The 14,977-nt window shown below is 49.1% G+C and overlaps 1 protein-coding gene across 3 annotated transcripts; it reads left to right on the top strand.

Annotated features, from left to right (window-relative positions):
* Window positions 1-849: 849 nt before the first annotated feature.
* Slc25a44 (solute carrier family 25 member 44) lies at window positions 850-14,086 on the top strand. Of its 3 annotated transcripts, XM_059265610.1 has the most exons (5): window positions 850-1,011; window positions 1,076-1,264; window positions 4,603-5,240; window positions 10,724-10,851; window positions 13,716-14,086. In XM_059265610.1, exons 2-5 carry the CDS (start codon window positions 1,209-1,211, stop codon window positions 13,905-13,907), a joined length of 1,014 nt encoding a protein of 337 aa, XP_059121593.1. In that variant the 5' UTR covers window positions 850-1,011; window positions 1,076-1,208; the 3' UTR covers window positions 13,908-14,086. The 3 variants fall into 3 exon arrangements, with proteins under 3 accessions (XP_059121593.1, XP_059121594.1, XP_059121592.1); XM_059265611.1 differs by lacking the exon at window positions 1,076-1,264; XM_059265609.1 differs by having other exon boundaries at window positions 850-1,264.
* The last annotated feature ends 891 nt before the right edge of the window (window positions 14,087-14,977 follow it).

Raw genomic sequence — 14,977 nt, 5'->3', positions numbered from 1 at the left:
CTTTTAGAAACCTACATATGGGGCTGGAGAGATGGCTCAGAGGTTAAGAACACTGGCTGTTCTTCCAGGGGTCCTGAGTTCAATTCCCAGCACCCATATGGTGGCTCACAAACATCTGTAATGAGATCTGGTGCCCTCTTCTGGCCTGCTGGGATACATACAAACAGAACACTGTATACATAATAAATCTAAAAAAAAAAAAACAACCAAAAAACCTACATATGAGTGAAACCATACCCAGAGCTGGAGTCAGTTCCCCTGTTCCTCCAGTTTGCGTTGTATACCAGTGCCCGCTGCACTTTGACCTCTACTGTTTGGGCTCCGAAAATGAGAACAGGTATGGAAAAATTAACGATTAGATTCCTTTCCTCTCTCTACTGAAAATCAAATTCTAAAAGGTGCCTCATTTTAACTGTATTGTCAAGAAGAGCTCCGGAAACCAGGCGTGGAGACGCAGGTCTGTGATCGCAGCCCTTGGAAATCCGAGGCAGGGAGATTAACAAGTTGGAGGTCAGACAGGCCTTCATAGCAATACCTGTCCCAGAAAGAAAGGAAAATAAAAAAGAGAAGAAAAAAGAAACGAGAAGGAAGGAAGAAAAAGTAAGGGAAAGGAAGAGAGAAAGAGAGGGAGCAGCTACTTCTGACTCTTGGTTTCTGTGTCAGCCAATTACGAAGGTCCCTAGCGGGACACGCATGCGCAACAGGCTTGAGGGCATATGGAAGCTAAAGTAGGCGTGGCTACTTCCCTAATCCAAGATGGCCGAGGAGGCGCTCCTAGAGGGAGGCTCAAAGACTGAGAATGCCATTGGTGGAATTATAGCTACTTCACAGTGGGCGGGAATGACAGCATCCCGGTTTCCGGTTCCGGCAGTACCAGGATCCCAGTCGAGATGGAGGAAGATGCGAACCGATCCTGGCTGCTGCTGGGAATGGAGGGTAGTGCGCGGACTGCGTTCTAGAAGTTCAGGCCTGGATTTCTCAGACGCGGCCGAACCGCCGGGGTCTGAGAAGGTAAGCGACAACGGTGCTTGGGTGCCTTGAGGGATCAGCGGTACCTAAGGACCGACTTGTTTAGGAGGCAGCGGATGTCTGCTCTGCGGGGCTTCATCGCCATGGGAAGCCGTCCTGCAGTTTTGGCTACGAAAGGCAAGTCCGGCGAGGCATCTCCTCCTGGCACAGGAGCATGAGAGGCTGACGACTAGAGAAGCATGGCAAGGGGCATACCTGAGGACCCTGAGTTCGCCGTGCCAGAGCCGGACCGAAGGTGCATAAAGGAGGGTGTCACGTGGAGTATGTGGAGGGGATTGTCATGTGGTGTCTGTGATGAGGGATCACGTGGAAACCTATATTGAAGACCAAGGAAGACTGGGTGGGAATCTCACCGTGACGGAGGGAGGAGGCTGTCTGGAAGTGGGAGGAGACATCGCCAGGACCTAGGGAAGGGCAATGAATAGTGAGCGGGACAGGTGTTCCACAGGATAGTGCGTTCACGTTCAAGTGGGTGACAGCTCCCAGAATGCACAGCCTGGTGCGGCAGAGAGGGCAGAAAGAAGGGAGGAAGCTGGTTAGTATTCGTTTCTGTCTAAGAACTGCAGCCCACTGGGTGTCTGGTCAGGAGTTGACCAGCACAAAGTAACCTGATGTGGTGGGAGTGGTCGACAGAAAAGATTGGAATGAACCAATTGGTCATTATTGTGCGAGTCAGAGGGCTTCTAACCTAGTCCTAGGGATCTTGGACTCCAAGAATAGTTATAATTCTCATAAAACTGACCATCTCTAGTAATTAAAGCAGTGCTCCCCACACTTGGACGATACTTGTAAACCACCTAGAGATGTCAGTGTTATTTCTTAATCAGCAGGTGTAAGGCAAGGTATGGCCTGAAATCCCCTTCCCCCAGCAAGACAGAGTCGTGCTGTGTAACCCAGGCTGACTTTGAACTCCTGTTTCTCTTGCCTCAGCCCCCTTGTGCTGAAGTGACAAGCATGTGCTACCATGCCTGGTTCTGCTCTTGTAATAGGCAACTCCAGGTAATGCCCATGCTGCTGATCTGTGGATCACTGTGGGAATTGAGGACTTAGAGCATCACTGCTCAATAGAGCTTAGTGCACGAAGAGAAATACTTTACTGTGAAAAAAATCCTTTCACAGTTAGTAGCTCCAAGGGCTGATGATCTGGCTCAGTTGGTAGAATGTTTGCATAGCATGCAGGAAGCCCTAGGCTTGATCCCAGCGCCGAATAAACTGGACAAGAGTATGGTGGCTCCCGTCTGTAATCCCAGCATTTAGGAAGTGGTAAAGACAGGAGGATTCAAGGCCAGCATGGGCCACGTGAGACCCATACAAAACAAACAGCAAAAACAGCAGCAACAGCAAAACCAAGAGAATAGTCTAGTTGTGAATTTTATGTATGTGAGCAGAGTGGAGGTGACAGATGAGCATACTGGTTTGTCTTCCATTTCATGTGGTAACTTGCAGTTACCACAATGCTCCCGAATCTGGGTTAGCCGTTGGGATGTTAATAATTCACAACGCTTTGTTTTGTTTTTAAAGCAGGGATTTTTGTAACCCTGGCTGGCTTTGTACTTGCTGTATAGTCAAAGATGACTATAGACTTGTCATCCTCTTCTGCCTCTGCCTCCCAGATGCTGGGACTGTAGGCATGGGCCACCACACCTGTTTTTTTTTTTTTTTTTTTTTTTTTTTTTCATGTCATGCTGGGGACTGAATTTAGGGCCTGGTACATGCTAGGCAGCCACTCGGTCAACTGAGCTACATCCCCAGCCCCATGCACAGTTATAAAGGAGCCAGAGAGTCCAGAATTGTCGTCAAGTACCGGGTTTGACAGAGGGCCACGAAGAAGTTGGACGGGCGGAACCAAGAGAAAGGAAGGCTGAAGAATGTTTGTGTTCAGATTTCTGCAAAGAGGATTTTCCAGCAGATGAAACAGGAGAAACAGATATTTCAGCGGGACGTCTGGGAGTTAGGTGACAAGTGAGCAAGCTGAGATCCTACTTTTAGGGGAGAAACTTCTCCTTTTCCAAGGGTGTAACGCCCTCTTAGCCTTCTAATATGGTGCTTTATTGACTGAGTCGTGACCTTTAGTGGCTCCTCCTGTTATGACATTGGTGGGAATTACCTGCCTTGGGGAACTGTGGCTCCCTTCAGAGGAATTAGAGTGACTGACACATGTGAGAGATGAAGGCCAGAGGGGACATGGAGCCGTGGGTCCTGCCTTAGGATTGCTCATTAGAAATGCCTGCCCAGGCGGCCTTATCTTCATAGGTTAAGAAGGTGCCCATGAGAGCAGGTCTTGGAAGAGAATCCTTCCTTGCTCTGCCCTTCTGCCCTGTACTGCATGCAGTTTGTGCATGCCCGGCAGGAGCCCCAGCGTGAGCCCTGCTGTTTGTCTTCTGATGACCACATGCCTGCTCAGCCAATCAGCTCAGTCAGTCCACGAGAACACTGAGAAAGAGGAGGCAGCCCCAGCTCTCCCTGGAATAAAGCTGAGAGAACTGGTGGTCGGGAGACCATTCACACCACCTCCCATGGGAGGACTTAGTTTTGAGAAAACTGGGTTGAGCTCTTCAAGAACTCACACGGCACCGGAGGCATAGTGGAGTCGAGATCTTGCCTTCTGTCTTGTCTCCTTGCTGCTGAGCAGCTGCGTGACTCGGGGCTGGTTACATTGGACCTGTCATACAGGCTTCAGTTTGCTCCTTTTCCAGGGATGTTGTGTTGTTGTTTGTGGTTTACACACCTAGGGTTGGCAGCCCAGATTCCAGCAGGTCCTGTCGCTTTCTACTCTGAAGGGAAACCAGCTCAGGTGGTTCTTTTCTCTTTCTGGGGTTAGCTAGTGGCCAAAGAGGACTCTGACCTTTGGCCTGTTCCTGACTTTTAGACTCCTTTCCCTGGAGAGTGGGGAGGTGGTTGGGAAATGCTCCGTAGTGTGAAATCCCTGCTTGTATTCTTCCCTACACTTTCTTCTAATATAGACTAGAGAAAAATACACATTATGGTGAGGGTAGGGCAGGGGTGGTCAGAGCAGCCAGTGTAGGGGGCAGAATTGAGGTAAGCAGGCAGCAAATGTTAGTAAGGTGACTCACACTGGAGATGGAAAGGTGGGTGCTTCTTCAGAGGAACCAGGAGCCTCCTCTCTGTCACTTTGTGACATCCCATTAGCCATGTAGGCCTTGATTCCAGGTAGATGGATTGTCCACAGCATCCTAAGCATGCCCAGGCAAGTAAGACAGAGAATGATCCGTGTTCAGGACTCTGATGCTAAGACCTAGGCAGAGACAAAATTCAGAATGGACAGTCCTACAAGCTGAGTGGGGGCTGAGGTGAGGGTGGTCTAGCCTTGTCATGTGGTGAGGAATGATTTCTGGAGGAAGGACTCTGAAAGGAAAGACTGGTCAGGACAGAAGTGCAGAGGGGCTGCCCTGGGTTGTGTATGAACAGAACCAGACTGTTTGAAGGCTAGGCCTTGCTGAGGTGAGGGTCCTAAGAGATACAGCCTGAGAAGGTGACTTTGAAGCCTAGGCAGGAAGGAAAAGAAATGGAGTTCTGATCTTCCTCACCTCCCCCTGCCTGCCCAAATCCCAGGTCTTCAGGCACAATGGAGGACAAGCGAAACATCCAGATCATCGAGTGGGAACACCTAGACAAGAAGAAGTTCTATGTGTTTGGTGTGGCAATGACCATGATGATCCGGGTTAGCATGTACCCATTCACCCTCATCCGTACTCGGCTGCAGGTTCAGAAGGGCAAGAGCCTCTACCATGGGACCTTCGATGCCTTCGTCAAGATCCTCCGAGCAGATGGAGTGACTGGCCTCTACCGAGGTTTTCTGGTCAACACCTTCACGCTCTTCTCTGGCCAGTGCTATGTCACCACTTACGAGCTGACCCGGAAATTTGTAGCTGACTACAGCCAGAGTAACACAGTCAAATCACTGGTCGCCGGGGGCTCTGCCTCCCTCGTGGCCCAGAGCATCACGGTGCCCATTGATGTTGTCTCCCAGCACCTGATGATGCAGCGCAAGGGTGAGAAAATGGGTCGCTTCCAAGTTCGTGGGAACCTGGAGGGACAAGGGGTAATTGCCTTTGGCCAAACTAAGGACATCATCAGACAAATCCTGCGGGCTGATGGGCTTCGAGGCTTCTACCGAGGCTATGTGGCCTCACTGCTAACATATATCCCGAACAGTGCTGTATGGTGGCCCTTTTATCACTTCTATGCAGGTAAGCAGGGCCTGGGAGGGGCGCTCTTACTGATGGGGCAGGGATACTGTTGTTTCTGCGTGTTTTTAAAGTGGAGATGCGTGTAGAGAGGGGGTCACATTAGCCCCACTGAGTGCTGGGGTCACAGGTGCATGCTGGCAAACCCAGCTGAACCCTAGTTTTGCTAGCTCTGTTTCTTCTACTTACCACAGTATTTCATCTAGACTGTGGTAAAATGAACCCTGTACTGTTACCCTGACCCTTTGGGAGTACATTCTGGTAATCAATGTTTGTTCTGTTTTTGTGAGACAGGGTCTCCCTGTTTAACCTAGACTGGCTTTGAACTCACTCTAGTACAACACTGTAGAGCTAACAGCATTGCTTTTGCTCCACAAGTGCTCACAAGGATTACCTCAGCAGGCACTTAGGAAAGCTGGGCACGTAGCTCAGTTGAGGAGAGAGCTTGGCTAGCGTGCACGGGTCCCGAGGTTTAGTCCCGAGCACTGTAGAAAAGCAAGTTCCAGGACAGTGTTTTCTCTGGAGTCTGCCTCTGGCCTTTGGCCTCACTTGATCTTAAGAATACTTAGAGTTATGTTTCCCTGTATGCCCACATTCTGTAGCATTGTCAGCCAAAGCTGTCCAGAGGTCTCAGCCGACATTCTAACTGTGGGGCTCTGTGCACTGAAGGCCCTGGCTGTAGCACGAGGGACTGAGCACGAGGGACTGAGCATGAGGGACTGAGCATGGGGCTTCGTGCACCCTTACACATAAGTAGCTGCTTGTCCATTGAACTGCATCGCTGGCTCCTTAAAAATTAAATATTGATTGTTTTTAAAATAGGGTCTTATTCTACAGCCCAAGCTAGCCTGAAACTCAGTGTGTAGCTCAGGCTGACCTTGAACTCTCAGGAGTTTTATTGCTTCAATCTCTAAAGTACTAGGGTACAGGAAGGGATGCCCAGCCTAAATTTTATTGTTTGGGAAGGTCCTGCCTTTGTCTCCTCTTCTGCTGGAATTACATACAGGCTTACACCACCACACTTAGCTAATTTTGTCTTTGTTCTTAAGTTTGTGTGTGTTGTTTTTGTTTTTGTTTTGTTTTTTGATTGGGACTCATGTACCTCAGGCTGGCCTTAAACTGCTGATCCTGCTGCCTCTACCCACCTAGTGCTTTTTTATTTGAATCAAGGTCTCATATTATCCAAGCTGGCCTTAAACTTGCTCTGCAGACAAGAATGACTTCAAACCTCCACCTTCCATCCACGTGCTGGGATGACAGGCATGTGTCCCCAGGCCCAGCTTGTTTTTGACACAGGGTCTCACCGTGTATCCCAGACCGCCTCCAACTCACTATGTACTTGAAGATGACCTTGTTTTCGTTTTCTTTCTGAGATAAGGCCTTGTTTTATAGCCCTAGCTTGCCTGATAGATATGTAGGCCAGGCTGCCTGACCTTGAGTTTCAAATCCTCCTCCCTCTACCTCCTGGGTGCTGGGATTAAAGGCTTGAAGCATGCATGGTTTATGCAGTGCTAGGGATCAGAGCTGATGTTTCATCTCTGCTAGGGAAGCTCTACCAGCTGAGCCACACACTCTCCCCTCTTCATACTTTTTTTTTTGTTTTTTTGAGACAACGTTTCTCTGTGTAGTTTTGGTGCCTGTTCTGGATCTTGCTCTGTAGACCAGGCTGGCCTTGAACTCACAGAGATTTGCCTGACTCTGCCTCCCAAGTGCTGGGATTAAAGATGTGTGCCACCGCACCCAGCGAGAACTTCTTTACCCTGTTGGAAAGAGGTCTGTCTCTGTTTTCTGTTTTGGCTCCTTTAGTCCCTGACATTTCAGTTGGCAGTTATTTTACCCCCAACTTCTAGCTCCTTAATTAGAATCTGAAGATCCATGACAATATTTCTCTGTTTTTATTTGTTTGTTTTATTTTTGAGACAAGGTCTCTCTATATAGACCCCCTGGCCAGGAACTTGCTATGTAGAGTCTCCCAGGTGCTGGGATTAAAGGTGTGCACCACATGCGTGGCTCTTTTTTCTCTGCACGGGTCTAGTGTTCATCATAATGCCTGGCATTTTTCAAACATTAAATAAATATTCATTTATTACTGGGGGCCAAAGTTACTTAGCCAGAAGATAGTTAAACAGTCAGCTTGGACTTACTCTGTCTGTAGATTAGGGTGCTCGGTAAACATTTGTTGAACGAATAATGAAGAGGGAAGAAAGACATGGACCCTGTCCTGCCCTTTAACTCTCTCCTTCCTCCTGTGAGCTCCAGGAAAGTGCCATGTGTACAGGACTAGAGTTGGAATCTGGATCCTGTGCAGCGTGCATGCCTGGGCCCGTGAATACAGGCCCTGGAGGCAGGCAGTGCGGATCTCAGTGCTACAGTCTAATGATTACAAAATGCCTTCTTCAGGAGAAAAAGGGCATCCGGGAGGCAGACTCCAGATCACCCTGTTTCTGTTGGCATGCGTGACTTTGGGGAGAAACACGGTTAGGAACTGGGGAAGAGGTGGCTCTGCCGGGCTTACGGAATTCTGCCATGTGGACTGAGACCGGAGCTGTGGCTTTGGCTCTGCCAACCCTGCCCTCCCCCCTCTCCTCTAGTCTTTACCTCCCTAGCCACAAACTGCCAGCACCAAGCACCTGAGAAAGACTTCCTAAGGACTGGTGACTGACCATAGAAGAGAAACCCTTGGGAGGAAATCTTTGAGATTATGAGTCTATGACCTCCTGTTTTAGCATAAAAGCCTGAATTCTCCTAGAATCCTCAGGGCCCTTGGTTACTCACTGCTCCTTCCGACATTCGAGTCCCGGTCTTGCTGCCCCTGTGCCCCTCAGGCATGCCGCCGCCGCTGCCTTGGTCTTTGAGAGCTGTTGTCCTTGGGGAGCTCTTGGCCCCAGGCACATGTGGCTTAGATCCCACCACCAGGTGGTCTCTGGTGCTGTGTCTCAGTCACAGCTTGCTTCCATCGGCATCCCCTGCCGACCTCTGCCACTTGATGTGAGCTGTAGTCTGCACCTTCTGCAGGGCTTTGGGTTTTCCTTTTTACTTGTTTGTTGTCCCTTCTTTCCTACTAGAATGTGTACTTCCTGAGGTCCAGAATCTGAGGACCCAGGTCGGTCAACCCATGGTACTCACTGAATCTTTGTTGACTAAGTAAATGAACTCTGTCTTTTACCTTAAAAGAGAGTAAGGCAGAGAATTTATTTGCAGGCATACTTCCCAGTGGCACTATGAGAAAATAGGCCTTAGTGTTCTTGTTCTTGTTCTGGGAGACATGGTTGGCCTCATAAAAATTACAAGCATGCATCGCTATGCCTGGCTTTTTTATTTTTTATTTTTATTTTTATTTTTATTTTTAAATAGACTCTGGGCCAGAGAGATGGCTCAGTGGTTGAGAACACTGGCTGCCCTTCCAGAGGACCCAGGTTCAATTCCCAGCACCCACATGGCAGCTCACAACTGTTTGTAACTCCAGTTCCTGGCCTTCTGACACCCTCACACGGACATACATGCAAGTGAAACACCAATGAATACAAAATAAAAATAAATTATTAAAAAAAAATTTTAGATAGACTCTCATGTAGCCTTGAACTTCTGATCCTGTGTCTACTTCCAGGGTACTAGAATTAGCTATATGCCACCATGCCTGGTTTTATGTGCTGGGGATCAAACCCAGAGCTCCATGCATGCTAGGCTCTGTACATCCTAGGCTCCATGCATGTTAGGCTCCATGCATGCTAGGCTCCATGCATCCTAGGCTCCATGCATCCTAGGCTCCATTCATCCTAGGCTCCATGCATCCTAGGCTCTGTACATCGTAGGCTTCATGCATGCTAGGTTCTGTACATCCTAGGCTCCATGCATCCTAGGCTCCATGCATGCTAGGCTCTGTACATCCTAGGCTCCACGCATCCTAGGCTCCATGCATGCTAGGCTCCATATATCCTAGGCTCTGTACATGCTAGGCTCCATGCATGCTAGGCTCTGTACATGCTAGGCTCCATGCATGTTAGGCTCTGTACATCCTAGGCTCCATGCATGCTAGGAGAGCACTCTGCTAATTGAACCCCTTTTGATTTTCTTGAGACAGAGTCTCGTGTAGTCTGAGTTGACCTGGAACTCGCTCTGTAGTTGAAGATGACCTTAGACACCCCCGCCCCCCCAGCCCTCCGGTTTGTGTTTTAAGTGCATCACCATGCCTGGCTGCAGCTTTTGTTTGTTTGGTTTGGTGTTTTGAGACCGTTTCTCTGTGCAGCCCTGGATGTCCTGAAACTGGCCTTGAACTCAGGGATCTGCCAGTCTCTGCCTCCCAAGTGCTGGGATTAAAGACATGCTCCATTACGCCTGGCCATTTTTCTTTCTTGGAATAAGCTGGTCCTCACTGTAGGGTAAGACTTCCTATTTTAATATTAATGGTTTATATTTGTAAAAATATTTACATAAAATTTCCAAATGAATTTTGAAGGGCTAGGAATGTGGCTGAATGGGTAGAGTGCTTGCCTGGCATGCTTGAAGTCCTGGGAGCCATCTCTGGCACCCTGTAGACCAGCTGTGGTGCCACCTGTCTATAATCCCAGTACTTGGAGGTGACGACAGGAGGGTCAGAGATCATCCTCACCCTCATACTGAGTTCCAGGCCAGCCTGGGTCCATGATACCTTGTCTTCCCCCAACCCCCTAAGGGTGAAGAACTTTGAAAGGAAAAGGTTTGCAGTATGTAATGCCAGTCACCCAGTCCCTTCCATAGAGACCACTGGGTATCAGTGTCACATTTTTTTAATAGTTTGAGACAAGGCCTCACACTGAAGCTCGAGCTGGCCTGGGATTTACTCTGCAGCCCATGTGGTAACAAACCCATAGCAATCCTGCCTCAGTCTCCTGGGTGCTAAGATTACAGGCTGGAGCTACCATGCCCTGCCTGGCTGATCATGTGGTTTTGTGTTACCTACTAGAATGCCACGTAAGGAAATGTGCAGTATGTGCTTTTGTTTTTACACCAGAAATGATTTTCTGTCTATCAGAAGAAAGGAGTCACCAAGTAAAGAGGGTTTTGTTTGTTTGTTTGTTTTGTTTTTTTAAAGATTTATTTATTATGTATACAGTGTTCTGTCTGCATGCTGAAAGAGGGTGTCAGATCTCATTACAGATGGTTGTGAGCCACCGTGTGTTTGCTGGGAATTGAACTCAGGACCTCTGCAAGAACAGCCATTGTTCTTAACCTCTGAGCCATCTCTCCAGCCCTGCAAAGAGTTTTTTTAATCCCTTTGTAAGTCTTGTCCTTTTAAAATGGATGATATGTCCAGAATGGCATCTGGAAAGCTCCAGAGATATACACGATGAATTTTTGGTGGATGCAGGTAGACGCAGAGAAGCAAAAGAGATATTGTAAAGGTCCAAGATGGCAGAGGGCTGAGGGCTTGTCTTGGCTGTAAAGGCACTGTGAGGGCAGTGGCCAGTACCTTGTATCTTGAGGTGTTGTCTCTCCCTGGGTTCCAGAGCGGCTGTCGGACCTGTGTCCCCAGGAGTGCCCCCACATCGTCTTCCAAGCCATCTCCGGGCCCCTGGCTGCAGCCACTGCCTCCATCCTCACCAACCCCATGGATGTCATCCGAACCCGTGTGCAGGTAACACTGGCCTCCTCCCCAGTCACCTCTCCACCCTGACTCAGAGATTAGAAGCAAGAGCTGTAGGCCCAGTGTCCCTGTGACCTCAGTGTGCCATGACCCTGATGTCTAGTCAGCCTTATGACCATTCAAGTCCCTTCTTTTGCTTATCTGTGCAGATATCAGCTGAGCGCTTAAAAGTGTCCAGATTGTTTTCCTTACCCTGTCTGCACCTTGTATGTCTCTACCCATTACCTGCCCGGCCTCTGGGAATTCTGTCTGCTTTCTTCTAGCCGTCAGTTGAAATCTGTTCCATACTCTATTAGCCTAGGCCCTAAGCCACCCTCCTTGCAGGCTGTGGTGATTAGAATTATTGTTTCATATTAACTTCCGAAGTCTCTGATTTTTTTCCACTAGGCTCTGAATTCACAGAGAATGAGAGACTAAAATCAAACGTTGTGATCTGGGAGGAGGGAGGAGGAGGCAAGACCCTTGAGAAAAATAGAAAGAGAGACAAAAATGTCCCTCTTCCGTTCAAGATTACTACATTTATTTATTGTGTGTGCATGCATGTGTACACGAGATTGACATGGAATGAGCAGAAGCTAGAAGAAAACTTGTGTGAGTGGGTGAGTCCTTTACTTGCATTGTGTGGCCCTGGGAATCAAACTCAGGTCCTCAGGCCTGGCAGCAGGAGCCTTTCCCCACTGAGCATCCTGCTGGTCCTTTTTTTTCCACCCTTAAAGACAGGTTCTGGTGTATCCCAGGCTGGATTTGAGCTCTCTAACTAGCGCCAATGACGGCCTTGAACTCCTGACCTTCCTCTCCCTCTAGAGTACTGGGTTAGAGGGTGTCCTGTCGTACCTGCTTTAGAAGTGCTGGTCTTGCTGAGCAAGTCCTGAGCCAGCTGAGCCCCCAGCTCCTTCTGGTTTGGTTTTTGAGACAGGGTGTCATGTAGTCCAGTCTGACCTCAAAGTTGTTGTAGCTGATACTGCCCTTGAATTCCTGATCTCCTGAGTGCTGAGATTACAGGAAGGTGCCTCCATATTTGGCCTTTTGTTTATTTTGAGACAAAGTCTTAGAGTTCAGCAAGGCTGCCTTCAAACTCACTCTGTAGCTGAGGATGACCTTGAACTCTTGATTTTCCTGCCTCCACCCTCCAAGTACCGGGATTAAAGGTGCATGCCACTATGCCAGCTGTGAAACTCCTGGGGGTTTTTGTTTGCTTGCTTGTTTTGATTTTTGGTGTGTGTGTGTGTGTGTGTGTGTGTGTGTGTGTGTGTGTGTGTACATACACACTATAATGTACGTGTAGCGATCTGAGGTTAACTTGAAGTAGTTGGTTTCTCTTTCCACCATGTGGGTTCCAGGGGATTGAACTCATGTCACCAGGCTTGATGGTAAGCGGTGAGCCATGTTGCTGGCCTGAGACTGTTTTTAAATAGCTTTCACAGGTTGTACTGTGTAGACTCATTCAAAACACTGACAACTCGTGGTGCTGCCCAGAAATTGTAATCCCTGTCTAAAGTCAGCTCTGAAGATAAGTAGCTAGCACCAAGAAATAGGATCTGAATATGATACATGATATGCAGAGGGTAAGTTTTGCTGTATCAAGTCTTCGGTGTAAAGCGAGGGGGGCTTTTAATGTGTTACTAGGGTAATTTAGAAAGGTGGAGAATCAAGAAAAGATACATTCGAGAAGGATCACTGGGATGTGGTGAGGACAGGAAGGAAGAAAAGGACCCTTAACAGTTTGGGGCAAAGTATTTTTGTGTCACTAGTGTGTCCAAAGAGGGGCAACAGATATATCCTCCGGTGTCTTTGTCATGGAGAACCAAGGTTGGCCCCATTCGTCCCCTAACGTTGCCAGGCATTTTAGGAGGGAGTCTGAGGGAAAAGACAGCTCTCTGCTCTGTGGCCTTCTAGGCCAGAGTCTAGGGCCAAGCTGAAAATGCCTTTGACACGGCTAACGGAGCTTGTGGAAGCAGAGTGATGAGATGCGGTGCTAGAGGAGACAAAGGTGTGGAGGAGATGCTGAGGAAGGCAGGGTAGAGTAGGGAGCCATGCAAACAGGGCTGGGATCACCTAGAGAAGATGCACTGGACAGGGACGGTATGAATAAGAAGTACTCTGACCTGGGCTCTATAGCTGTGATTTGGGAGTAGGGGGAAAGAGATAGAACTGTTAAGAAAAAGGGGCAAACATCCATGTCCTGGCTACTGGCTGTGTGACCAACACTGAACAGAGTGGAAGCTTCTAGCCCTGAAGCTGGGAGGGATTGAGATGACCAGAGCCTGCCATGGATGGGTAGAGCTGCCTGAGGGCCTTACTAGGGATTGAAGGCAGCCTCCCGAGACAGAGAGAAGCACCTAGTCCAAAGACTCACAGCTGGATAGCTTGCCTGAGACAGGGAAAGCTGGTACTTAGTGAGCATGCTCTTACCAGACAGCGCTATTGGCAGTCTTTTGTTTGAGAAAGGTTTCATCATAGAGCTCTGACTGGCCTGGAACTCACTGGATAGTCCAGGTTGGTCTCAAGTTTACAGAGGTCTGCCTGCCTCTGCCTCCTCAGTGCTGGGATTAAAGATGTGTGCCACCATGCCTGGCTCTGTTGTTGGCATTTGTAAGTATTATTTTCTTCTTGCTTGTAACAGCCTCGTGACACAGGGACTATTATCACCATTTTCTATTTGAGGAAACTGGGGTAGGAAGGGTTAAGTAAACTCAGGTAGTCTGTCACCAGAGCTTAGAGGAAGTCACTGTGCTGTCCCCAGAAGCAGAGTCTAGCCCTTGGAGTCCCCACTTGAGCCTGAAACACAGAGTGGGTGAGCAGAGCAGATGTGACCGAAGACAGTTGGTAGCGCCTCACTGTGGTGACTTTTCCAGGTGGAAGGCAAGAGCTCCATCATCCTGACCTTCAGACAGCTGATGGCAGAAGAGGGGCCCTGGGGCCTCATGAAGGGCCTCTCCGCCCGAATCATCTCGGCTACACCCTCCACCATCGTCATTGTGGTGGGCTATGAGAGCCTCAAGAAACTCAGCCTCCGACCAGAGCTGGTGGACTCAAGACACTGGTAGCCAGTGGTGGACAGAGAGCCTACGGTCTCCCACATTCTTCTGGGCCAGGGTAGAGCAGGGAGGAGAGTACCCTTGTGAATGCCACCACCACACACCCATCCTGCTCCCAGCCAGGTGGCCTATCTGGGACAAGAGAAGAAACTTCGGATTGCTCTTGCTGAAGAGGTTCTGTGCCTGGCTTCCCTGTTCCCAGTCATTTTATTTCTCCTGCAGATCTGGGCCCCTCACTAGGTCCTTGTACTTAGTCACAGCCTGAAGGTCAACCTCCACGGGACCTGTTAGCCCCTCACTGGTGCCCCTTTCTCTGTGGCCATCCCTCAGGCCTAGAGAAGAGCTGCTAGAGAGTTTGTTTGTCCCCTGCTTTTTCCGCTTGAGTCTTTAAGCCAAGGCTCTAAGCAACTGCCCAAGATATATTTTTTATGCTTGCTTATTTTAAGTTTGGGACTGAGTTGTCCGCTGGACTACTCTTCTTTGCCCTGCCTTTTGGGGACAAAGCGGAGCAGCAAACACTCTGCAGGGAATTACTAGGAGGAACGCCAAGGCTTTACTTGGTGTTCATAGCTGGACATCTGTGAACCAGGCAACTAACCCTGACAGCATCAGGCCTGCTATTGGAACCCACTCCTTGAAGAAGTGGAAAACTGTGACATCAATCCCAATTCCTTATCCCTTCCCTGTCCCTTCAGGTCTGGGAACCTGAAGACAAGAATGGACTGTGGCCTCCAATGGCCCAGGAGGCTACAGTGGAGGGCACAGTTCTAAGCGGATCAGACTTCCTGGAAGACACTGGACTTGGAACATTGCCCTGAAGTCAGGTTGAGAGAGCCACTGGCTTGGAAAGTAATGAGAGGGTGTGTTCCTCACTGTTCTTTCCTCAGGCCAGCTGAGCCAAGCCCAGGAGGGAGCAGTGGAGGTTCTGAGCCCCAGGCAGTGATGTCACACACACATACCTGTCACTCAGATGAACAACAGGGGCCTCACAATGGGACTCTGGAATACGAACTGTCCTTGTTTTTCTTGTCTGTGGTTGTGAAGTGTCATCCCAGTCATGGTACCCTGTGCTGGCAACA

This window comes from Peromyscus eremicus, chromosome 6 (assembly GCF_949786415.1).
Source record: "Peromyscus eremicus chromosome 6, PerEre_H2_v1, whole genome shotgun sequence".
NCBI lineage: Eukaryota > Metazoa > Chordata > Mammalia > Rodentia > Cricetidae > Peromyscus > Peromyscus eremicus.
The sequence above is the reverse complement of the archived record's forward strand: the minus strand, read 5'-3'. Positions and strand labels throughout refer to the sequence as shown.